At 43.3% G+C, this 26,310-nt stretch overlaps 2 protein-coding genes across 13 annotated transcripts; both read right to left on the reverse strand.

The window, feature by feature from the left end:
- Positions 1-741: 741 nt before the first annotated feature.
- Positions 742-11,975, reverse strand: nxpe3 (neurexophilin and PC-esterase domain family, member 3). 9 transcript variants are annotated; one of them, XM_088648202.1, is made up of 9 exons: positions 11,645-11,975; positions 10,788-10,901; positions 9,864-10,010; positions 7,844-7,920; positions 7,472-7,697; positions 5,998-6,761; positions 5,543-5,616; positions 4,371-4,589; positions 742-2,086 (listed from the first exon to the last, which is right to left on the reverse strand). In XM_088648202.1, exons 5-9 carry the CDS (start codon positions 7,562-7,564, stop codon positions 1,539-1,541), a joined length of 1,698 nt encoding a protein of 565 aa, XP_088504328.1. In that variant the 5' UTR covers positions 7,565-7,697; positions 7,844-7,920; positions 9,864-10,010; positions 10,788-10,901; positions 11,645-11,975; the 3' UTR covers positions 742-1,538. The 9 variants fall into 9 exon arrangements, with proteins under 9 accessions (XP_088504328.1, XP_088504310.1, XP_088504337.1 ...); XM_088648184.1 differs by having other exon boundaries at positions 7,844-8,039; positions 8,079-10,010; XM_088648211.1 differs by lacking the exon at positions 9,864-10,010 and having other exon boundaries at positions 11,671-11,975.
- Positions 11,976-14,287: 2,312 nt separating this feature from the next.
- cep97 (centrosomal protein 97) lies at positions 14,288-26,273 on the reverse strand. Of its 4 annotated transcripts, none has more exons than XM_088648139.1 (11): positions 26,181-26,273; positions 23,764-23,906; positions 22,693-22,851; positions 22,004-22,105; positions 21,222-21,335; positions 20,385-20,551; positions 19,860-20,024; positions 19,441-19,571; positions 18,451-19,090; positions 17,437-17,512; positions 14,288-17,026 (listed from the first exon to the last, which is right to left on the reverse strand). In XM_088648139.1, the coding sequence occupies exons 1-11, from the start codon at positions 26,227-26,229 to the stop codon at positions 16,403-16,405; spliced, it is 2,370 nt and encodes a 789-aa protein (XP_088504265.1). In that variant the 5' UTR covers positions 26,230-26,273; the 3' UTR covers positions 14,288-16,402. The 4 variants fall into 4 exon arrangements, with proteins under 4 accessions (XP_088504265.1, XP_088504248.1, XP_088504257.1 ...); XM_088648122.1 differs by having other exon boundaries at positions 19,420-19,571; XM_088648131.1 differs by lacking the exon at positions 26,181-26,273 and adding an exon at positions 25,528-26,165 and having other exon boundaries at positions 19,420-19,571.
- Positions 26,274-26,310: the final 37 nt, after the last annotated feature.

A 26,310-nucleotide genomic window follows, 5' to 3' on the forward strand; every position in this document is an offset into this window, starting at 1 on the left:
GCAACTAAAGTGGTCACAATAAATGGAAATTACATACATACATATAAATTACATACATTTTAATATAAAATTATATACTTTTTACAAATTAAAAATATAAAGTTAATCTAATATACAACTACTCTGATATTAAATAAATGTATATGTATTTATTAAAAGTATAAATGTCTATTTCAAACAGTAAATGATGGTTTTCATATCTTGAAATGTGGTGACCATTTTTAACTGCATAGCTGTTTGTCTTGTGCTGTATAGACTCTAATCATGTGGCTTGGTGTACCGTTAAGTGGCTTACGTAAGAAAGACCGCAGAAAGGTCATCCATTCACGACTGGCTGTTAAGATCACTTTATTGGCCATATACAATTTCTTGTATTAGGAATTTGTCTTTTCACATACCCCAGCTTGCTCATCATGAGACACACAGACAGGGAGAGAAGCTGGGGGTCAGAGCGCAGGGTCAGCCATTTATACGCCGCCCCTGGAGTTAAGGGCCTTGCTCAGGGGCCCAACAGAATAGGATTCCTCTGCCGGCCACGGGATACGAACCGGCAACTTTCCAGCCACAGGTGCAGATCCTTAGCCACAGAGCCACCGCACTGCCCCTTTTGGTTTGCAAGCTATATTTTGGAATGGTTACTTATTATTATTAAGGCAAAAAAATAAGAGGAAAAGATATAGCAGGCCCGAGTTAGATCTGGGCATATGGATAGAAAACTACATAAATGACACAGACTAGAAATTAACGGTTCTTTGTTCCATGTTTTTAAACGTTTATTATTACAATTGCATAAATTAGTATAAAGCTTTGCATCCCAAAGGATAAACAACTCCAGAATAATGTATTCTCAATTGCTATCAAGAGTTGTTACAGTGCATATATATTGTCATGATCAGAGTAACCTGGAGAACAAACCGATGACACGGTGTTACTTCTGTGTCTGTTCCTTCTGCTCTGACTGGTGAGAGAGAAAATCGCAGGAAAAAATATTTCTTTTCGGCTTGGGAAGGAATGATGGAAGTCATTCCTTGTGTCTGTTTACTTGCACATACATGTAGCTGTCGAACGCGTGAATGGGGACACCTGGCTAGCAGAACACCTGGACTGATGCCAAGCAGCTTTTAATCGCTCCCTAACCTCAAAGTGTGTGGATATATGCCAGCCAATGCAGTGTCAGTAAAGATAAGCCAACAATATAATAAACATAATTAGTAATTAACACATCTTTACATATCCCGTGGCTCTCCTCAATGTCTCTTAGTAAGCCTCCAGTAGTTGCAGCACCTGGTATCCAGAAAGAAAATTTCTGCAGACTTTATACAGTGGTTTTCACAGAGAGCCGCTGGAGTACTGCCTTACGGCGGACAGCAGAGGGGTTACAGCAATAAAGATAAGCCCCGCCTCTCGTGACCGGGCCGTGGGCAAACCCGAAACTGCCCAGCGCCGACCAGGCCAGCAGCACCCGCCGCCGACAGCTCCTTTCCCGCGAGGGTCGCGTGCGCCGAGCCGGGGGACGACCGGTCCCGAGCGCCGCCTCCTCAGCCGCCCGGGCAGACGTGGGAGAGGAAGACGTCGACCTGGTTCTTGACGATCACGGCGGGGGGGTGGAGGGCGTGCGGGAGGCGGTGGGCCAGCGTCATCTCCCAGGCGTCCACCAGCACCACGTCCAGGCCCTGGAACATGTGGCGCAGCAGGGCGTCCAGCTGCAGGGAGAACCAGTCGCTGTTGTACAGGCTGACCTCGGGGCCGAGCTCCTGCACGTTGGCCGTCTTGAGCACCACCAGCGTGCGCGGGCTGCGGGCCAGCAGGCGCCGCACGGCCCGGCGGATGTTGCGCAGCCGGCGGATGTAGACCTCGGCGGGGAAGGTGCTGAAGTGGGACCAGATGGTGATGGCGACCACCACGTCCCGCCCACCCACGATGCCCTCCAGCTCGTTGGCCACGTAGCGGAGCTCGCTGGCGGCCACCGTGGAGAAGCGGATGGGCGGCCCGTGGCAGCGGTACTTCAGCATGATGCCGTGCGCGCTGTCCACGGCCAGGAAGGGGCCCACGTTCTTCGGGCTGCCCAGGTTAAACTCCTGAAGACCTGGCGGGAAGAGAGGGCTCAGAACGATCTAACCCCCGATTAAAGTAGAGGGCGGCCCAAATACGATACCATGGCAAGCGGCCGTTCACTGACACAGAGACGTCAATACACACCAGGCTGGGTTTTCTTTCTGCCAGCAGCCATATCACTCTGCAACTCACCACTGGCAGCCCACTGAAGCTCAGCAGGTGTGGGCCTGGCCAGTACCTGGATGGGAGACTCCTGGGAAAGCTAAGGTTGCTGCTGGAAGAGGTGTTAATGGGGCCCTGCGGTCTGTGTGGGTCCTAATGCCCAGATGAGACGTAAAACCGACGTCCTGACTCTCTGTGTATTAAGACTTTGGTACAGGCACAGGGTGAGAAGTGAAATGCCAAAAATTCTTCCACCTATGCATTTGCATTGATATCAAGAAGGGGTATTGTCACCTTCGGTATAATACTTTGTTCAGATGCTCAATGGTGGAGACAAACCTCTACAGAGTATGAAGCAGCCAAGTAAGCCAACAGCTGTGATCAGAATTAGCATCATAATGCTGCTAGTCACCAGAAAAACATGCCACTGAGTACATGAATCAGGGTACTCTCAACTGATCTATTGTACAAATTCCACTCTGTGAAATCTGGGGCTTCCCCTTAGATAAACTGTCCTGTGCTGGGCTGTCTGTGGGCCAATCCAGTGAAAACAATTGTATAATAAGAAGGCATAATTGTATAAGCGTACTGAGTATCATTGCTATTTGCACTTGCTAAGTGTGTGTTTTTTACATCTAAATTCGTGGCTGTGAACCCTCTGGTTCTCCCACCTCCGAGTCACTCATTATTTGAACCCGTGCAGCTCTGTACCAAGGAGCTTTCCTCCTCTTGCCTGCCAGCGTGCACGAAGCCACAGGGGCCGCAGTCAGGTATCGACATGGCTCAGGCTCAAACCCGTGACTGAATAAGAATGCGCCTCCTCTTTACCAACAGAGCCACTCAGGAGCACCTGCTATCATGTATCGTACTTTCACAACGTATAAGAACTTTCTCATACATCAAAATGCAGTACTAAAAAGTATTACCCACCTTTATAATTTTGGCAATGTCTGGAAACATTCAGCTGAGCCACAATCTACTCCCACTCATTCAAATAAACCCTGAAATCACTACACAGCCAACAGCAATTCACCTCATTATACTGAGCCACAAAGACACTCCAGGTTTTGCTCCTATTACCCGATTTTAGGAATAAACAAGATGCTCACCAGATTGTTATATACTCTTCAGCAGAGTTAGCGTTGCCAAATTCATCACCAGTTATCTTTTCCAAGGGATTCTATCAAAGCAGCTCTTTAGGATGCACCAACAGCAGCTTCAGTTTGACCAGCTAATGTGGTCAAATGTGTGTGATAGTGAAACAATGTTTATTTCACTACCAGAGGAGCAATTTATACAGTAATCCCTCATCATATGAGTTCCTCAAAAACCACTCATAAAGTGAAAGCTTGCATAATGGAAATTAAATTCCCATTCCTTCCCTTGTTATAATTTCTGATTGGTTCCAGAATTCAAAAACGTTCCCTCAAACACCAAACCTTCACCTTCATACAGCACAGAACAGTTCCTAAGAATGAAAACAATAACATTCCTGGTTAATTAACAGAAGTGAGCGAATGCATAAACATCAGGTGCTATCCTGTACTATATGAGCTTTTATCATAAAAAAAGTTAAAATATAATAAAAGATAAAGAGAGAGTAAATTCCTTCATTTCTTGAAAAAGAACCTGACAAAACTTGATATCCGAGAAATTGAGAGAAAATCTGAACCTCCTATAAGAAAAGCCAGCTTGTAAGAGTGAAAATAAAACAAAACAGTAGGAGTTACTATATGTCTTATAACCAAAAACTCTTACAGAGGCAGCTCGTATAGGGAAGGATTACTGTAGTTGTATGACATCAGAAATTTGCTTCAATGATAAAAATTTGCTAATGGTAAAGTGTTCAGGGGCAATAACAAATCACGTTTATTAGAAATAATTCTAACAAATGTTCCTGTAAAAACATACATAACCAAGGTATAACCGATAAAATCAGTGCTGACTATTCAAGGCAAGATGACTTCTGTCCTGCATAAAATGAAAAAGAACCCGACAAAACTCAACATTTGAGAGAACCGATAAATCACCTCTGTAAGAGCCCAGCTTACATGGGGAATGGGGAGGAGAAATTTTGTGTGAGAAATACTGAGAGGCCTTTGAGTTTTCTAATCCAATGAGCAGTTCCCATCAGGAGGGAGTCAAAAACTTACCTGGAACAAGGGCATTCAAGTATTCAAACCACTGGCGCACTGTCGAGTCCCCATATAGGTAAATAACCTTCCGTTTCAGGCACTGTGTGACTGAAAGGGCATCGTTGAACTGGCGCACAGCTCTTCCTCCTGTGGGCTTCCACACATCTTGGTAATAGAATCCAGAGGGCATGAATGTCAGGCCATCTGGGTTAGTCTTCTTCCCTCTGTCAGAATGACCTAAATGGAAACCCACACACACACAAATAAAAACTAAACTCCATTCCAAGTCAACAATACGTTTCTTCTGCTTGTTTTCACGTGTCCCTTTCTCTCCCTCTTTGAGCACTTGATGATTTAATGCTGCACTCACATACCCAGGAAGAAGGGTGCTGTGTTTATGAGTAGAAAACATTTGACCATTAGACATGCATACACTGAATGATTTTACCATTTCAAATTTGCCTAATTTTGTATGAAGTAAAACACAATCTCGATACCTTTGTCTAAATTTCAATCACACTCCACAAAAGACAGTCACACTCTTTCTTTGCATAGTCACAGCCCAATATACAGTATACCCTGATCATGTACAGTATTTTTTCACACGGAACACTATTTTCCACTACATGATGCCATCTTGTATATCTGATATTTTTCTGGGCTCTGAAATGCAAAGGTTTGAACTTTTTTTCATTTTTGTAGCTTCGTCATAAACTATGTACTTCATAAAAATTACCTAAAACTTGGAATGCTTAGAATATTTGGAAGTATAAAACATAATCTTGAACAAATGATGCAGAAGGTCTGACTTGAGAGAATGAAACGCCTGTGTGTTGAATTGGGATAAAGCTTGCAGGGGTCGTAAAGTATTCACAGGAATACTTCAAAACTCTTTACTTCCTGCAACATTGTTGTTTAACAGATTTTTATTAAAAGATGCCCATGTATGCGCTCTCTTAATTTTCGAATGTATGAGATATGAATAGTTACAAATAGAAGGATCTCATCCAGCTGTTTCTCGGAAAATCCCAGGGTTTCAGCTTCCATACCGTGGCTGGGTAGCTTGTTCTATATTCCCACACCACTTTATGTTAAGAAGTTCCTCTTTCTTTCCAACATTTCATTTCAGTTCTTTGCTTGGAATGAAGAGAATATTCAAAGATGAAAACAAAACAACAGATGTTATTTACCATTTTTTTCCTGGAGCTTCACTGTCACATGATCTGCACCAGAAGCCAGTATGGGAACTTTGATGTTTACATTACTGAAAAATAAAAGAGAGTCCTGTTGCGTTCATTTGCCGACGTGAACCGAAAGATCAATGTAACAGATGGCCTCTGCAAAGTCCCCTTTTCTATTTTGAATGCTTAACAGGTCATTCAAAGAGAAACAGATAATTCCATCTCTTAGGCACTAGGCTGTGGAAAAGTAACCCTCAGCCAGTGCATTTTCACAAGCGAAAGAACAAAACATGTACCAGACAGCCGAGTCCAGATCTCACCCAAAATCAAAACCCTTTCCTTCTGTCTTCAGCTGGAGGACACACTAACATTCATCCCTCTTCTGTGTGGACACATGCGTCCACAAAGCAGCAGCGGCCCCCAAGAGGTGACCTGCGGATACCGAGAGAAGGGAATGCTGTTACCTCTGGAAAAGCAGCCCCTCTTTGGCAGTAAGCAGGTGCTTCTGATAGCCCCCCTTGGCGTGGTTGACCCGGCTGTCGCAGCTCAGCAGCTTCGGCTTGTAGCAGAACCAGGGCTCTCCCGTGTGGGGGTCCGTGTAGTTGCAGAGGGGCTGGCTGGCGGGCAGACACAGGTTGCACAAGGTGGTCTCGGAGAAGTAGCCAGTGCGGAAGAGGCTCTTGAAGTACACCCGGTCGGGCCGCTCCTGGCGGAGCCTCTTCAGCACCTGGACGGCCTCGCTGGGGTGCACCAGCGTCACCGACACTGTCAGCTCCCCTGGCCACAGCAAGGCAAAGAACACCGAGTAGAAGCCATTCTGGTGGTCCACCACCTTCCCAGCAGCCCCCGCTTTGAGCTCCGGGGAGTGAATCCGGGCCAGCAGGAAGTCTCCCCCGTACTGCTTGGGCTGCCCCTGGAAGTCCTGCATGTGGACCAGCACCTTCAGCTGGCCACCCACTCGGAGGTCCTCACTGGGATTGAGGATGACGAAGAAGCTGTGTGCTGGGTCGGTGCTCTGCTGGAAGGACGGAGTCTGCACTGGCGGCTCTGGCCAGGCAATCAGGTCCAATAAGTACTGCTCCTCCAGGACCTCCTCCGGACTCAGCTCGAGCTCCGAGTAGCCACAGTACGAGTCTTTGTTGACCGCGACAGGTCCCACGGGCTTGAAGGCTGTGCTGATGGTGTCCTGGATCCGACAGAGCGCCGTTCTGGTGTTGCAATCAAATTTCTGTGCAAGAAGAGGGTTTAACCGTCAGGCCGGATGTCAACTTTCGCTGCTTTCGGCGATCGGGCTTTTACCAGCAGCAGCGCTTTTCTAATTAGTGATCGCCCGGGACTCCATGAAAAGTGAGCGATTTTATGAAATCAATAATTCCTTGAAATGAAAAACGTGCCGCGTGGTGAATGTGCTTGGAATAGGCGCTGCAGGAACCACGAGCCTGCAGAAGGCTACAGTAAAAACTTACATTAAAAACTAAGAACGCAGTCCTTTCAGAAATTATAAATCATATGTGCAGATAATTATTCTCACTTTATCAGTTGAACAAATTCCTACTATATCATTGTTCCATGACAATGTATACAAAAACCAATTAAAAATACAAGTAGTATTTGTCTACTGACATAAAATCAGCAGTTTCCAGCTCCAAACAAATCTTCCAGCTACAACAGGAACCTACATATTGAATGGCAATGTATATTATTACCTTTCCAAATCCAAATGACTTCTAAATCTCCAGAACCTTCAATTTCCATTTGTAGAAACCGACAGTATTGACCATTACTGAGTGCGGTCTGATGTTCATTTTGCCACACAGCGACATTTTGGGAAAAAGCAGTGTCAGCTCCCTTGTAGCACACATTGCTGCAGCTGCCCAAAGAGCCTCCGTGGAGACGCGCAGTCACAGGCCAAGGGATCGCCCATCTCGCCCCACTCACCTCCAAGGTGAAGATGTTCCTCAGCAGGAAGACGAGACCAGTGAAGGCCAGGAACAGAAAGAGAGGCGTGAACCGGGACAGATTCGTCCACATGGTCACGCAGCGCCTTCCCCGGCCACTGTCCAGCTCGATAGCGCGGCCTCGCACTCACTGCTCCTCCCGGCGCATCAGCGTCACTCCCACGGGGCAGAGAGATCAGTCAGGAGAGAGACCTGCACCGCTCGCCCTCCACGAAAAACAATGAGTAAAATGAGATGAAGATTTAATGGCCTCCCACTCAGTCAAGAGGTGTGGTAAGGTGCTAATATATTATAAGCCACAAGAGACTGAAAACCATCCCTGACTGATTTCCTGAAACTTATTTCAACTTACTTGAAGGTAGTGTCCAGCTGCTCGTCTGGATAGTTTCATCTTCAGCCACAGCTGGAGCTCCCAATTGGAACGAGAGTCTGTGAACACACACCCGTGCAAAAATCCCTACGTTTTCAGTAACGGTAAGGAGCTGGCGGAGCCAAAGACGGTGGAAAGACTGCCCCGACCTGATCCTTGTACTCATAAAAACTACAGTCTGCTTAAGAGCTGTGCCTGCTAGAGCACCACAATTCACACTCAACCACGTCACAGATCACAGATCACACATCAGAGATCAGAGATCAGAGATCAGAGATCAGTCCCAGTGTGTGAGATCTTGCTCTTTGATCTGTGCTTGATCTTTGAGCTGAGCTTTAAATGAGAGCTTATCTCTATTAAAATAACTATCGAGTGGTATTAAATGCAACTTATTTTTGTATAGATGACACTTTCCTAAAATGTATTTAAAAATAAAAACGATTACAACTGGCACGCCTGTAGCTCTTTCAAGAAACCTCCTAGGGTTACGAAAACACTTGCTGTGTGTACGAAGTACATTGTGACTGTTTTTACAGCCTTTACTATGCCGTTTCTAGGCCATTTTTTTTACCACGCTCGAATATTTTTCTGTCCATATCTTTGGAAGGGAAACACAGAAAGCCTTTAAACCAAATGCATTTCAAAGACCACGACTTGTGAAAATTTTCACAGCCTCCACATAAAACTATCAGTGAGCTAATTCTCTTTTTTTAAACCTCCAGTTCTTCATCGATTTGACTAGCTATTCAGGGGGAAAGGCAGTGACGTCACTGCGCTGGCAAGCATGCATTTTAGATAACGCGATTCCATATTATATTCCCTATTAATCAAATTCTAATCAAATTTGTTTACTCCGATAGCGAGAAGAAAAGTTTAAAATATCACTTTTCTCACAAAGTATATAAGTATTTCTTTTTACTCTCTGAAGTTGGAGATTTTACATTACCTGTGAAACACAATGGTTAAAACTCCAAAACTCCAAACTGTGCAAGAGATTAAAGCAATTAAAGAATTCAACTTAATCCTATTATCAGGTTAATTAAGGGTTCAACTGTGTAACTGACAAACCAGCTGGAACCAAGACAAATTTCCTGCTTTAGACAATTCACACTAGACCCAGTTGATACTAATGGTGATGATATGAGACTCGTACCCCTGAAATGCTAATTACAATACCTATGTTATTTACAAACATCTGGCACCAGGAAATTCCATAATGAAATTAGACCGGTCTGGGAGGGAGATAAAAAAATGGTTCTGTCTCTAGTAAATAAACAAATGTGAAAAATTGACTGTGGAGTGAATGGCTTATTTCAAGTATCTAAAATCCTCAAGGGTCCTGACCGCCTACAGCATACTGAACGGATCTCAGGACACCAATCACAAGACCAGTGGAATCCAAGGGAAAAGCATGCAGGCTCTATTTAAAGAGGAACTGCACTCCCAATTTCTCAGGCAGTGATTCAGTCTCGATGACAAAATAAATTAATTGACAATACAGAATGATTTTACAAACGGCAAATTAAGCACGAAATCATGAACTTCGTGAAAGTACTGTAAGTTGCCATGTTGTCGCAAGCTCACATTCGAGTTCCCATGAATTGCGCCGAGATGTGGCCCTTCCTGCTCACTAGTCTCCATAATGACTAATGTAATGTTGTGTGCAAGAGAATAAGTGCAGGTTGTTTACCGCAGAAATGTTCCAACGTGATCTGCATGCAGAGTCAACACGTAAGTACTATTTGTTTGCAAAACCGTCGCGAGATCGAAATCAATATTTCTATTGGATTGAGAGATGTATTCACAAGCCTGTTTGTTTACAATGTCATATGGCTGCAACATATCACCAGAAGCTGCGTTTCCTTATTCTGAATCACAGAACATGGCCCTGTGCACACTTTTGTCAATTTTGTGATGTCAATTGGAGGTTTTACATGTTACTGTGCACATTTGACTTTTATTGTGGTGTGATATGCACTCGTCAACGCTGAGTCTTTCTCACCTCAAATATAAAAATAGCCTTGCAGTTCCTCTTTAACACTGGAACAAGACACCCTTTCACATTGCTGAAGCCAGACAATCTGGCTTCCTTCGAGAAGCAGCTGGGATAATTCTGCTCCCCCGCAAAGCAGCACAATGTTATTGTTTCCTTTAAAAAAAATCATCAGTGTACCAACTTGTTTAATATTATTGAGGTGCTGGCCAATACACCAACCTTATCATTGGATAAATGATCTGTAAATAATACATACATGGCAATACACGTCATGTCATTTACCAAACCACTTTATACCCTAAGGTGTCGCGGGAGGCCAGAGCCTACCTGGCAAGCAACGAGCGCAAGGCAGGGTTCACCCTGGACAGGACGCCAGTCCATCGCAGGGCCAGTGCAAGCCAGTCATACATGGGGACAGTTTGGAGGCCACGGTAAAGGCCGAGGGGAGAAATTTGGCCCGGACACTGGGATAAGTCCCTACTCTTCTTGACAAACGCCCGGGGATCTTTAATGACCACTAAGAGTCAGGACCTCGGTTTAACGTCTCATCCAAAAGACAGTGCCCACTTAGGAGAGGTAACCCACACAAACATAGTGAGAACATACTGTACCAACTCCACACAGACAGCATTCCAGGAACCGAACCTAGCAGCAATATTAACCAGTGCACCACTGCATATACATGATAATATAATGCATAAATGAAACCGCCTCCAATCTACCCTTGCAAAATCATTTATTTTGTAAAGTGTACATTGATATTATTTCAAATATGCATAGGTTTGGAGATTGGTTTGTGTTTATTTACAGGTTATATAAATAATACATCGCCGAGTTTAAAATTTACCATAGAATATGGTCAACGTGAGACACGTTTTCTTAGCTTAGTTAACGTTGATTGTAAATCTGAGACACTATTTTTTTCCTTACCTTAAAGATTGGAAGATGTTTCTTCTTCCTAAGACCACCAGTAATTTCTTTCAGATCATACATCAAAAAGACAGAAGCAGTTTCACTGCTTTTAGTCGCGTTAAAACAGTATATCTGAAAAGAGAGTTTAAAAGGCTTAATTTTTTTAACTTTACTTATAACACAAACCATGTAATTTAACATGAAATAATATTTAAATACTAAAAGGGTAAACATTAATTAGGGATCTTTTGCTCAGATAGATTACTATTAAACCAAGCCCTTACCAGGAATCAGAGACTGAGAACGGCGGGTGCACGAACTTATTATCTTATAATAAAATATAATCTTTTTAAACCCATTAGCTCAACGTTGGTGCGCTGGGCACTAAATTGTAAAATTAAAAATTGCAAACATCAAAACATGCACCAAACAATATGGGTATGTATGTCATACACACTGACAGCAGGAGACTGCATTATGTTCATGATAAATATCAAAACACTGCAACGGTCATGTTGATATCAAGTCACACGAGGTTCTGCTGTTTCTTGCAAATCAGAACGTTGATGATGCAGAAAATCGGCAAAGGAGGAAGATAGATCGCCTATATTTTAACGCGAAATGCGTTTTAGTTGCTTTCGAAACTTGGACACACGAATGGCAAATTGTGCGTCTGCTGTTAGTCTCGGAAAAGAATAATTTATTTCGCCAATGCAATGCTAAATAAAAACAAGAAATGCGCCATTCAGTTTCATAGTTTCGTTTTATAAAGGTATTCGCAGCGGGGGAAAAATCATGCTTTATTAACAGACTAACGACAGCTTCCTTGGTATGCACAACTAGAAGCCTAGCAAGTGAAATATTAGAAAACTTACATGAAAGACGTACAAAAAATACTCACGTCCCCTCTAAAAAAAGCAAATCCGAGTCCGGTGGTGTGGTTCAAGCACTTGCGCTTTACACTATACTCACGCCTTTTGCAAAACATTTGATTCTGAAGAAAACCGTCCACGGGGGCGTGCTAAACGCTTCGTGCATCAATACATTTCAATGAGCAGGAAAGCCCTGCCAGAACTGCATCCTCTCCTCTAGGCTAGACGACAATCGCTGTCTTCGAGAATCGGCTAACTGAGCCTTAAAGCTGCTGTGTTGCGCTACTATACCCAGAGATTGCAGGTGTTTTGCGTCATTTTGTTGCACAGTCCTCGTCTTCCGTTGTGTCATTCACGTGCCCCCTCCACACAGGAAACATATTGGCCGACATTAGACTATTTTAAAATGAGCAATGTTTTTCATTTTATTTTACTCATCATTACTACTAAAAATATGAATAGCATATCCACATCCATATTTAGTTTCAATAAACGCACCAGCGCTATAAATCGTTTTTTAATGCTGTTGCAATACTCTTTGTATTGTCTTAGGAAAACATTTTATTGCTTACCACTGAAGTGACCGCTTTTCTAGACACTCCACTCAAAGTGCTTTACAGGTAATGGGGACTCCCCTCCACCATCACCAATGTTGGTTTTACGCCTCATCTGAAGGACGACGCCTTTTTACAGTACAGTGTCCCCCTCACTATACAGGGGCAATAGGACCCACGCGGACCACAGGATGAGCACCCCCTACTGGCCCCAGTTACACTTTTCCAGGAGGTCTCCAATCCAGGTACTGACCAGGCTCACACCTGCTGAACTTCAGTGGGTCGTCAGCGGTGAGCTGCAGGGTGGTACAGCTGTTGGCCTGTAGTTCCTTTACTGTTTTACCAAGACTGGAAAAACCCCTTGCCTGTGTGCTCGGCCCTGAGTCAAGGACTGCTACTGGAGGGCAGAGGAGAGGACTCGAGGGGCAGGGCTGTAGGAGGGGACTACTACATGCAAGAGAGAGGAGCCCATTGCCCTCCCAGCGGGATCAGAGCACTTCATAAGACTCTCGGCAGGATAAGTACTGCACCGCTGACAGAGTTCTTACAGTAGATCTGTCTAGCCAAGGCTGGGGAGTTTCCACGGAGCCAGGGGTGTGGAAAACGGGGCCACAGAAGTGACAGCACGAGGGAGGGGCCAGTGAACCACCCTGATTTCTGTGCTATGGCCTCTGGCCTCTATCCACTCCCCGCAGTGGAGCAGGCACAGGAACACACCAGCAGAAGCAGCAGGAAACGCGCCCAATGGGAAGACTGCTGTCAGCAGAACAGAAGGGCCTTTCTAACACCGAGCACCTCTTCGGTCCTGGCCGGGCAAAGAAATCCCATTCCACATCCTGTCTGGCATCACAGGAAAACGACATGAAACATCCAGCGCAGGCTCGGATCTGAAAAGGCTCGCCTGGGTTGAGGGGGAAGATGCTCTCTGATCACAAGGAACGAGAAAAGATTTCAACAACCAAAGACTTCAGCAATCAAAGCCAAAAGATCGAGGCCCTGATTCCTTATTTCAAAATTAAAAACTCACCCGTGGGGTCTTGTGACAAGTTCAACGTAAAGGTTATCACCTGCCCTCTATGACTGTGGGTTTGAGCCTTAATCATGTCAATACTGCAGATGGGGACTCCCAAGTGGTGGCACACATGCCAGTGCTTCCCATATTAATACAATTACAATCAATATCAACATCAAGTTTCTAAAAAGCCTGCGCTTCATTGCCTGCAAAATAGTTAAAAGCTTTTCCCCACATTTCGCACAAAATTAGACTAGTACTCTGAATTTTCAGTATTCATTTTACAACAATATACCGGGCCTCTTTAAAATGCCATTAACAGTCATTTACTTTTCACTACATCCCAATCTAGCAAAATCTATTTCCTGTAGGCATAGGAAATAGTTTTTAATCATTAACAATAAGTATTTTAAAAACGTATGTATTTTATTTTCTGCTGTTGTTGTACACTGCATATAGTACATCTGTTCTAAAAAAATCATGTTGTCGACAACTGCTGTAGCTGAAGTACGAAACCATAATGTTTCTGTACAATTGTGAAACGGCACGACTGAAATGCAAGTTAAGAGGGGCTCTGGATTTAATGACCAGTTTCTGCTGTAAACATGAAATAAAGAAACATGCAACTGTGGTAAGTGAAAAGCGCTCACCTTCTTTAAGAATTATTTTGAGTATTTTAACTGTGGAACAAGCCAAAGCCACATTTAAAGGATGTACTGTGACAAAACACAAACACCCCAAATATGCAACACTAATTTGCACAAAAAACAAAAAAAAAAATCAGTAAAAGGTTTCCTTTTTAAAACATGAACAGCTGTATTAATACACAATTTAAGCAAATAAATGTATTTGTTTATGCTTGGGATAATTCACAAGAACATCCAGCAAAGAATCAATCATCTGTTTGCGTAACAGAAATGTAAATCTCTATTTGGGTATATAATGTTATGATGAATTGTCCAAGCTAATGTTCTCAGACCTTCAAAGATTTGTTGCAAGTTTGTAATGCGTGTTATTGTGGCAATTGGAAAAAGAAGTTTCAAAACTTTACATAAAAAACATTCATAAATACACAGAAAATAAATGTACATATTTTATTTACAAAACATTGTTCTATTTATAAGTTTGAACTTCTTAAGTGCTACAGAGACTTGCATCCATATGGACCTTGCATGCTTAATTAATCTGAGCATTAAAAAAAGAAAGCCACACAGCTAACATTTACTTCATGTGGCTGACTCAATGGAGGAACTAAAGCTTTAAAATACTTCCTTCCATTGAATGTACTATGCATTTCTCCAAAACAGTTCTGCCTTTGTAATAGTTTAATTTGGCATCCACTGATCTCACTTCTGACAGCCTGTAAATGAAGGAGAAAATGTTTGCTTTCACTAAATGGTCATAAAACAGGCCCTGTCAATCTTTATTGTAGGAACATTACTCATTCTGTGCAAGGCTACATTCAATAGTAAGCTGTACTTTGCCCTTCTTCTTTCCAAAAAAGGTTCCCAGTAATATTTAAGACAATTAACATAGCAGTGCATGGTTCCAAAATGTACTTTAACAGTCAGATGAAGAATTATGAGCAGAAACAGTTTTCTTAATCCTGTATATTTACCATGCATTAGCTATATTTTACTATGTAAATATGTTACTGAGTTTTATTTTTATATATAACATAACAGTCATGAATTACTCAACAACAGGTTAAAGGCTTTACAATATGGTAAAGCAGAGAAATGTTCAAGTCATTCATCACTGATCTTTGGAAACTGCAGTTGGAACTCGAGGGTTTTCCTCATATCGTCAGTCACCAATGAAAAAAAACTAAGGGCTTATTTTAAATATAAGATCCTCAAAGTATGTCTGTATATAACTAGCTGCTACTGAATTTCAATTACCAATGAAACCTTTTCAGTAAGAACTAACAAGCCATCACCAGCGGAATGCAAACAGTTTGAATGCCAGCTGGAAAACAGGTATCTCTAATTAAGCCACTGAGACATCTGCGCATTGAGAGTTCATGTGAAGTCCAGCTCAACTAGTCCTGTCAGTGAAAACCCAACTGTGCACTGCCACTGTTGCATCCTAATGGCAGTCATGGGTTCACATCAGCAATATCCAAGTGCTAGAATTCAGTACTATTCATATACTTCTCAGCATTTTAGTAAAGGGGACACCATTTCAAACTATTTAAGGTTAGGTGGGTGCACAATTTACATTTCCTACAAATAAAAGCTGGCAAATAAATTTGAGAACGATACAAAATGCAGCAATTCACAATAACTGACAACCAATACTAAATGGTACTGTGTGCTTAATGTTGGAAAATTACATCATTCCAATTTCCCAAAGCCTCACATTCAGGATTTTGAACACAAAAAGTAAAATAATGGAGGCGGGGTATTTGAATGTCAAGGGATTCTTAATAACACGAAAATGAAATCACATTCATAATTAATCGGCACAGCATCAGCATAATCATGCAAGATTCATTTACTGACTGTATTAGGATCTGAAAGAATTGTTGATTTTGAACATACATAAAAGAACCTCAAGGAAATAATTCTGCTATTTCTGACTTTTAAAAATAAAAAAAGGGAAGCAAGACACAATCTCCAGTTTAAGATCCAGAACATTTCACAGAGGAGAGGGTAGACATCCTCTTCTCAGATTTCTCTAACACATCTCCTTTCTGTTTTTCACAGGGTATTTCCAGCTTCCTTTAGATCAGCAATGAAGAATATTAGCTGGGCACATACTAAATCGGTACTAAAATCACGTGTGCTCCCTAAAAGTTCTTACAAAACACTATTGGGAAACATCCATGGATTTTATTTACTCAAAGGCCCTAAGGCATAAATGTTCAAATGATGAGTCTGTGAAAGTTTGACCAATAAGTGTTTCTGTAAGAAAAGAAGGATGTTTTGCGAATCTCTGAGGAAATACTGCTACGGTTAATGAAGGAGCAAAGTAACGAGAGATAAACAAGGAAAAGCGTGTGAAAGGTACCAGGCAGGATAGATAGGTACCAGGTTTGCATGCCGATCAGTAATGTCCACACCGCACTTCAGATCAACAGTCTGTGAGCTGGCGCCGAGAGACACGTCAGCTTCCTGCTGTGAGGAGAGACCAACGTGGTGCGCTAGGACTCAAAAAACATGGTCGTGTCTACTCCCCAACTACCCCGCTCCGTCACACTCCCACTCCAAGAAACAGGGCCTGCCTCTCAGGTTCCCCTTCTCTCTCCAGGTGGGGAACTTCATCTGTTTCGAAGGCAGGGGGGGTCTCTTCAGGAGCTGGAGGCAGAGGACAGCTCCTCTCTTGGGCTGTCAGGGGGATAGGGCTGTCTGTCCTCTTCCCTGCCTCCTCCTCCTCCTCCTCCTCCTCAGCTTCCTCAGCTTCCTCCAGCTGCCGGACCGAGGTGAGGTACTGCTGTAGGAGGCTGCTGTCCTGCTCGCTGCGAGAGCTGTCCCGGCTACCCGCGTCGGCGACGTCCTTCTTCCCATCAGCCACGGGGCGCACCGTCTCCAGGGTGTCCCCCGTGGCCGAGCTCGAGCTGTCGTCCATGGCGCTGTGGCTGGTGGCCAGAGCTCCCTGCGGTTCACCCGAAGAATGGAAGCCCGAGTCGGGGAAGGAGCGCTCACAGCAGCGGGCAGCGGGACTGTCCGCGTTGGGAGCCAAGGACTCCTGGGACGGAGACTCACACAGACTGGAGGAAGCCAGCCCAAATGCGGTGCTGGACACAGGGGCTCCGAGCTGGGAGAAGGTCTGGAGCTGCTGGTTGACAGACTGCTGCCACAACTGGAAGGTCTGAAGCTTTAAGGAGAAATACAGAATAAAGTGTTTGCGCATTAGGTTCTTCAAAAAGGGCTTCTGTGGCTGAGTTTATTTTTATTTTTTTAATGAGACTTTATACAACAATGAACTAGTTAATTACAATTTCATGTGCTTTCTTCAAGGAATTTCTCTAGTAAAGAATGGCGACAAATTAGAAGAGGCCATTCGGGCCCTCAGTTGTTTTTTCAGCAGCTAAGGGACTGATTCGAGGATCTCATCTAGACGTGTTTTAAAGGATGCCAGCGTATAGACTGGCAGGGCCACTCGTTCCATACTATGCCAAAATATTGTCTAAAGAAGCATCTCCTGTTTTCAGTCGTACATGCACTTCAGCCTAGTTTTTCATTACTTTTCTTTCATAAACTATAAATCTGTTGCTTTGCACTTACTTGTTTCCATAGGAATTTGACAGCTTCTTCTTGCACGAGCCTCTGGATTCTCTCCTCCTCCCGGTCTTTTCTTAACCTGAAAGAAGAAACAGAACCTGCTATCAGAACTGGTGTGAAGACAATATCATCCCCGTGAGATAAAATATCAGACTCCGTTCCCTTGCACAAATGTCCAAATGATTATGTACATCCATCATTCATTGTTATAGTGAAGTGCCTTTATTCTTTTAGCTTTAAAAAGGAAACAGGAAAAAAGTACTCTTTTGAGTCTCCTGAGTAATAAGGTTCAGATATATGGACAGAGATCTCATGTGGGCAGTGATCCTAAGCAGGAGCTTTAATGATTCAGACTGGAAAAGACATTAGATGAAAAGAAGACCACATATTCCAATGCACAAATAATACCTATTCCTATGTATTTACAGTACCTTGAAAAAACATTAAGATCCCTCCTAAGGTATTCCATTTTATGAAATTAGAAAATGATGCACATTTTTTTTCAAACTTAATATCCTTTTCATGTATTAGCATTGCTGCCTTGAACCGAAGGGGCCCCGGGTTCAGTTCTGGACCTGGGGTGATCTTACCCCAGTGGAGTTCGTATGGTCACGGGCGCACCCTGGACGGGACACCAGTCCGTCACAGGGCACACACAGACACAAACACGCACACACTCACACCAGGGCCAATTTTCCCAGAAGCCACTTAACTTAACATGTTTTTAGACTGTGGGAGGAAACCAGAGCATCAGGAGGAAACACATGCGAACATGGGTGGCCTTAAAAACTAGTAGATTTTTATGCTATAGCATATAATAAAAAATACAGTATTAAAAAAGTGCATAAGACTTAAATAATTTCAGATAGAATACCCCCGCTTTGAACTTAGAGGTTATTAGAAATGTATGGATGAAGGGGTGTCAATACTGTTTTCTGCAGGTCTACTGATGTTTGCCTTGATACCCCCTTCTAAACTTCTAAACAGAAGGTCTGGGCTGTGATGTGTGACCCTCACCGAGCCAGCTCGTCGGACAGAAACACTATGTGCTCCTGCATTCGGCGGAGGCGGATTTCCGCGCGGACCTCCTTTGCCGCGGGGTGGAAACGCCTGGTCCACAGGCCCCGCCACCACGCCTGGATTTTCACAGCTGCTTCGTCCAAGTCAGGACTCCTCTCCCCGCTGGTCCGGCCCTGCTGCTCCCCGTCTACAGGAGAGCAGTCAGAACACTCCTCGAAGGCATGCACCTGGTCCAGGTGCTGGCAGCCTGACTGAAGGCAGTCGGCGGTGCACGCGAGGAAGCCCATGCTGGGCATGTGTGAGTCGGGCAGCCCCGCTGCGGCCGCCCCCTGCCCCTTTGCCACCAGCTGCTCCTCCCGCGTGTCGCTGCAGCTGGTCAAGTTCAGGGCGGGCTCCTCCACGCTCTCGAGCTGGAGCTGACGGGTGGGGGACAGGGGAAACATGCCAGATGCGACGGGCATGAAGGTGGACTCGGAGCACAGGAGGCTGCAGTTGAGCTTGTCCTCGTCCGTCTGCACGTCCTCCAGGAAGAGGGGCTCGCCGTCCGCGGCAGGCGGGCGCGTGACGGGATCGGCAGCATAGGAGTGGTCCGAGGAGACGCTCCGGCCCAGCCAGGTGTTGACCTGCGTGATGGGTTCTGAGCCACAACAGGAAATGTATATCATAGGACTTTCTTATTTTGTACGTTTGGGTCAAGTCACATTTTTTACAAATAAAACTACATGCCCTTTCATTTTTCTAATTGTTACCCAATTTAGAAACGCTCATTTCCAGGGAACCTTTTTGAACCTAATCCAAAAAAACATCATCTTATTACAGAAGAAGAAGGCTATCCTTAACTTTGACGGGAAGCTGTTTAATTACACTGAGTTCCAAAGTGAATGAAGGTGGAGACCTATGAATTCTCCTCAAGGGTAACCATTCTAATGGATGACAGCAGTTTCATTGCACTACCTCAGACATTACCACAGCTAATGTGTGTCCCACCTCTCTCCTCCGACGCCCCTGGTGTGTAAACGGGGCTCTGCTCCACCTCAAGATAAGAGGGCCGGCTGAGTGTGGATGATGAGAAGGGCCCTCCTTTCACAGTCTGCTGGAGGAGCTGTTTTTGATGAAGCCTGGAGATGTGCAAATTCACAGAACAGTATCAGCTAAATGACACAGAGTGTTTGCCTCTAATATGTCTTTATATATCTTTTGCCTCTAAATGACATTTGGACCTAAATAAGCAAAAGTTATTTTTAGATTTCTAATTTCAGTTTATTTGCACCATTACGGAACAAGTGCCTTAAAAAGCCTCCGAGAAGAAATTTCTCTTTACTTGAGCAGCGTGGGGATTCTCACGGCACAGATTTCCCACAAGTGAGAAATGTGATAAAACTGCACTAAACTGTACATGGTCCTACCTCTGCTTGTTCAGTATCTTCTCCAGCTTGGCATCTTCTGCAGACTGCAACGCTGGGGTGGAGGTGAGAGGACAGACGGTTGCCAGGTACTGGACCAGCTGGATGTGCTGTCCGGGGCGGTATGAGCGTCCTTTGCCTTGGCTATAAAGCCACTCTGCTTTCAAACTAGAAAGAACAACACAAAAGATATGACCAATACCTGAGCAACATACTGTACGGCAGGTCTCACCTGCTCGAGAAACCTGGAGGTATGGGTTGGACATTTCAGGATAAGAATTTGGGGACACATGAAATTTTGCATACCACAGAATGCTTACATAGTAACAAAGAGATGATAATATCATGAATGTAATGAAAAAGTATAGCATAAACCTGTACATGTACATTATACCATAATAAACTACAAAACATGATTCCACAACAAACCAGAAATGTCATGCATTAAAAAAAATGTTGAGCTCGGACAGCTCACCTCTTACCGATTGAAAACTGATCAGGATTTTGTTCTATATCTTGAGTACTCACCCCTCCTTCTGAGACACCACATAACCATCCAGAATGTTAAGACTGAGACACCAGCTAACTATATATGGCCGGTAGTCAAAGCCGGGCAGAGACGGTGTTGCCATGACACAGGGGTTACTCATGATGGATAGCTGCTCCAGTTCAGGGAGGGGAGCCAGGTAAGACACCTGCAATTATTTCAAACAACTATGTGTCTTTCAGATTCAACCACATAGGAAAGACCAGTCCTGGAGTTAAAATACAATATCAAAGTCATGCTTCACATTGCATGTTTCACTCTGTAACGTACTGTACATATGAAATATTTAATGTAGGTCTGTATTTAGAAATCAAATACTAAAGCTGCTTATATAATCTAACAAATATTGTTTGGTCAAAATCATTTAAAATATAAAATAATACTAGTCTTTATCGATAGGGATGAAGTCTTTATATTTTCTCTCTTGAAAATGATTAAGCTTTCTCTTCTCCACACTTGGCTGTTTTGTTACAACTGGTTACAATGTATAGCAACATTGCTTAAGAGCAAAACAATAAAAATAAGAAGTACTGTACGAATCAATCAGGACCATCACCTTTCTACAGTCACTGTCCCCTAACAGCATCCTGGCCATTAACAATTACACACTGGTGAGACCTCTCAATTTTTAATGCTCTTCACTCCACTCCCCCCTGTCTCATGTAAGTTGGATATTCTGTATGTAAATCAGCCTGCACTCTGATCACAACATACATTTTGAGACCGAAAGAGCATACTTAAATATATTTACAATTGATCTTGTTGTATGTCCTGAAACAAGCAAGGCCATGATACTAACTCAAAGAACATGACGTTACCTCATTGAGGTCTCGAATTTCATTCTCTGCCAGGGACAGGATGGTCAGTCCTGAAGGCAAGTGAGCTGGTACAGTCCGCAGAGTAGTTATCATATTTCCATGAAGGAGGAGAGTCTATATAAAGGCACATGGCTCGTTAAATCAACCCTCTGAAACACCACACATGACAAGTTTAAAAATATGAACAGCGCATTACAGTCCTCCAGAGTGTTTAAAGGTTTTATTGCCACCCTGCCCATCTCTAATGGTTCAGAAAAAATGTATCAATCACAGCTTCTCACTGTGTCAAAAAGCTGGCTGGCACTAATGATATCATCAGTAGCAATCAGTAAAGCTTGTTGAACTAAATGTGGGGAGACTGCTATCCCCACATTACCAAAAAAAAACTTTTCTAAATAAGAAAAGGTCCTAATCTTTCTTCAGCTAAGTGACAGCTCCCTTCTCCACAAGTACAGAATCAGGAGCTGCCATGTACAAAAGTTATAATGAAGCTATGGTCCGAGCAGCTCAACGCATAAAAGGCACATGCCTGGAGCACAGGCTGAGCTGTGCCAGTAACTGAACACAGCAGCCCAGAACACGTTTCCAGAGAGGATCCCAATGCAATGACATAGAAATGGCCAAGTGCCAATGGATGGATCTCAGCTTGCCAGGGAAGCGCCTGTGAGTGTCCAGTGTTACCCAGGACAACTCTGCTGTCCAAACTCAAGAGCTTGCAGAGTAAACAAGACGCTGATGAGTTTATCCATCCCGTATAAACAAGGTCTCGGTTAGGATTTTACCTTTAAGCTTGAAAGCCTTGAGAGGTCACCGATCTGTGATATATTGTTGTCAGACAAATCCAGATGTTTGAGAGCCACACAGCTGTTCAGCTGCTCAACGACCTGAGGACAAAAAGTTGTAGGTGGTGTGAACCATTTAGTGCTACCTTTTGTACTTCCATTGTTTTTCGGTTACAAAATATTTATTTTAAAACAAACTCAACACACAACACTGTGTTGTGGAAGGCATAGTTTTATTCAGCCATGAAGAGAACTTCCCTCTTTTCTGAATAAAATACAATAATTCAAAGTCTTTAACCAATAAATAAGCACATCAACAAACATACCAAAAATAATCAAATGGCAACAGTAATAAACAAAGGGTCCTGTTCTGGACTTTTGCACCTGTACCATTCACAGCAATGGTTAGATGGACATTTAAAAGTGCAATTATTGAGGATCATTTTCAGTTTTATTATAATTCCTTTTTTTTTGTGGCAAAACAAAACTACGGCTACAATGACCGTGATTAATACTGTTCTTTGTCTATCAATGAATTCAATAATAGATGAGAACTTACATTAAAAATAACTATTTGTGAAAGACTGAGATCATATTGCAAAATATTGTCTAAGGAAAGAACGGAATGCACCAATGACAGTTCACAAGAGCCTTGAAGCTGAAAAAGTACTGGAATTGTTTTAACTTACCTTGATGTTGTTCCCAGCCAGGTTCAGCCATTCCAGGTGTCCAAGATCTTTCAGCCCTTCAATGTAGCCGATGCTGTTGTTAGGCAAGTTCAGCACTCTCAGGTTTACCAGTTTGGATACCCCCATCAAGCGTACCAGACGGTTATTGGCAACAGACAACTGGACAAATGAGGAGAAGTAAAAGAATATTAAAGAGCTGGTTTTGGGTAGCTTTGATTTTGTGAAAGAGATTTATCATCTCTTTCACAATCCCACTCCATGGATTCACCCAGGTTTCTTATCTGCAAAGTTAGCTAGCTGTCCCAGCAAAAGTGACCCCTGAAAAAGGCTCTCAAGACTGAGGAGAACAGAAAGGAGGGTTAGTGAGCAAAATAGCAATGCAGAGTTCTCCAGACCTCCAGGATGAGGCATTGAGAATCAAAGACTCAACTGCTGTGGTGAACTGTACAGTGATCAAGAGAAATGGGACTGCTGGAGAAAATGACAGTCTTGAGATGAGAGTTTGAGTTGAGGTCCAGATTACTTGGTTAATAAAGATCCAATGACACTTTATAAAAAAAGGGGTGTTAACACCAGTCCCCTTGCTAAATTCCCCCTGGCATTACAGAATCATATCCAATTAAACTTCCCTCTTAATTCAGCTAGTGATTTAATTTCTCACTTCTCCTTAGTGGGCAGTGAAGCTGCAAGCTGATCCACACAACCCAGATGGGTGCTATGTTTCTGTAGTAGGTAAAGTGGATCCCCTTTTTTATCCCAAAATGTTCTACATGCAACATGCATACATAGGAATTAAAAAATGTTTTTTTTACCAATGGCACTGTTTATTAATTTACTGACATACATAGGGCCCCATGCAGCTAAGCTCAAGGAACTCAACAGCGTATCCACTATGCCCATAAAAAGTTGAGTTGTATGATAAACTACTGTACATCTCTTTCACATTTTCAGCAGACGAGAGCAGCAAAGATCAAAACAAAATATTTAAGAATAAAAACAAGCTAGATGGGGAGCTTTCGGTTGAAACCTCATGAATACATTAACGAGATGAGATCGGGTTCCAGGCCAGACCTGCAGGAGCTCCTCACACTTCTCCAGGTGCTCGAGCTTTATGATCTGGTTCCGGTCCAGGATGAGAGTGTGGGCACCAGCGGGGCAGGGGAGAGAAGGCTCCAGCCTCTGGATCCCCTGGGCGGAGAGGTCCACCACAGGGCCTGAGCACACAGCAAACACAAGAGGACTGTACTAGGGTGGACAACCCAGACAGGCACATCACAACAGCCAGGAAGATACAGAAGATGCCAAAACAGGAAACAGGTGAAATTACATCGTCAAGGGATAGAATCCCAGACATATCACAATACATTAGGGTAACCTGATAGCCGTCTCGCGGAAACAGTTTTATATTTGCCTAAAATGTCTCAAAGAACAAGCAAAACAAAAAAGAACAGCACAATCCCCTCCCACTCAGTCAGCAGTATTCTATAACAGCTGTAATAACCTGCAACTCACAGCTGGCAGCCCACAGGAGCTCAGCAGGTGTGAGCCTGGCCAGAACCTGGATGGGAGACCTCCTGGGAAAGCTCAGGTTGCTGCTGGAAGAGGTGTTAGTGGGATCAGTGGGGAGCGCTAATGCTGAGGTCTGTGTGGGTCCTACACCCCAGTACAGTGATGGGGACATTATATTGTAAAAAGGCGCCGTCCTTCAGATCAGACATAAAACCGGGGTCCTGACTTTCTGTGGTCACTTAAAATCCTAGGGCATTTCTCAAAAAGAGGAGGGGTGTTAACCTGGTGTCCTGGACAAATTCTCCCCTGGCCTTTACCTATCATGGCCTCCTAATAATCCCCATCTCTGAACTGGCTTCATCACTCTGTTCTCCTCCCCACTGAGAGCTGGTGTGTGGGGAGTGTACTGACGCACTATAGTGTCGTCACATCATCTAGGATGGGCTGTACATTCTTAGTAGATGGGAGTACCCATTACCTGTAAAGTGCTTTGAGTGGAGTGTCCAGTAAAGCACGATATCAATGTAAGGATTATATTCTCTCCATGCTGCTAACCAAAGGAAGCAGTATTAGACAGCTTCTCACAGAGACACTTGACTGCAAGCATCTGGGAGCTTCATCTGCTACAGTACACTCCAGTCCCCCACTGTCTCCGCTAAAGGACCATGGATGTCAGCACTAACTAGATAACAAGAATTTTGGGGGAAATGTAATGTAATACACTGCCTCTTAAATGTGATTCCTTACTCATAAAAAAAACCAACCAATCCCTTACATGAATAATTTGTAACATTAATGGATTTAAGAGTAACTTTTATCAACACTGCACAGGGCCACATCTCATTCGATTTGAATGTGGAATTTCTTTATAAAAGCAGACATTCTATCCCACTATCCCAAAGGAAGAGAAAGAGGAGTCACATAAATGAAAACAATGCAGGCAAGGAGGCATACAGTAGTCATTTTCCAAATCTGGAGACGTGAACTTGACTAGACCCATTTTAAACGTTTTTTCGTATTCAAATAGTTCGCTGTGATTCCAAACAGTGTTCCACCGGTGTTCAGTGTACCAAGCGCTCTGGGCTGTTCTGGTTGAATAACAGAAATAGGGTTTTTATAGACGCAAATATACTCTTATAGACGAACAGAATACCGTCAAGTACCAAATAAAAATGCCCGATGTGGTTGCAATGACTATTATAATAGCATAACTAAATTAATGTTGAAATATATGTACAGATTTAAGATATTTAAGAAGCGGGTAGTACAAAATTGAAAATCATAGCTAGAGTATGCTAGAAGAAAATGTGTAAAACTCGTACTTACCATATTTGTCTAACTTCGGGCTTTCTACTCCCATGTTTCAAATATAGTAACAGTTCTCGTTCAAAGACACTATTCTCGTTAGCTAAACTGCGTTTTCCATATGTTTACAATCTTAAATATAACAGGACACGGCTTTACAGTTAAAACAGAAATCTCCTGACAGTTGTTTGAGAAACAGCCTTGTAAAATTGAATACTTTCACGACTCTTTGTGAACGAAAGGAACACAATAAACCAGCGGCTCCACAGAACTTATTTTAAATGTATGGCTGCATTAATCTAAAGGTTATTTTAATCCAATATCGTATTTCCAAAAGAAACAGGATGAGCAGCGAAGACTCTCAGCAGTAACGACTACACTTCAGTTCCTACCAACTGTCACCATGACTTTACAAGGCATCGTGGGACCTGTAGTCCCCAACCTCGGGGCTCTTACTCCCAACTCCGGAATTATGAGAACACAAAAAAACTACAACACCCATTACGCATCGGGCCAGTTGCGCCTTGATCCAAAACAAACGCAAAACCTTATTGTATAATGGAATTACACCAAAAGGCGTTCTCGATATCTGTGGCCATGTGTAGATCCCCCCACGACAGAGGTCTAGAGAAAATGTGACACGGTTTACACTCTAATTGAACAGAACACCATACCTTTTATCTCTAACATTTTAGCTCCTACTCCCCCCTCCATCGCCGCCATACTTCCCGCTTGTACTAACGCCAAGCAACCAACTTAACTGCTTATTGGCTGTTTAATTTCGATAGAAAATGTTTGAAATGA

The sequence above is a fragment of the Lepisosteus platostomus genome, chromosome 2 (assembly GCF_059453375.1).
Source record: "Lepisosteus platostomus isolate fLepPlt1 chromosome 2, fLepPlt1.hap1, whole genome shotgun sequence".
Taxonomy (NCBI): Eukaryota; Metazoa; Chordata; class Actinopteri; order Semionotiformes; family Lepisosteidae; genus Lepisosteus; species Lepisosteus platostomus.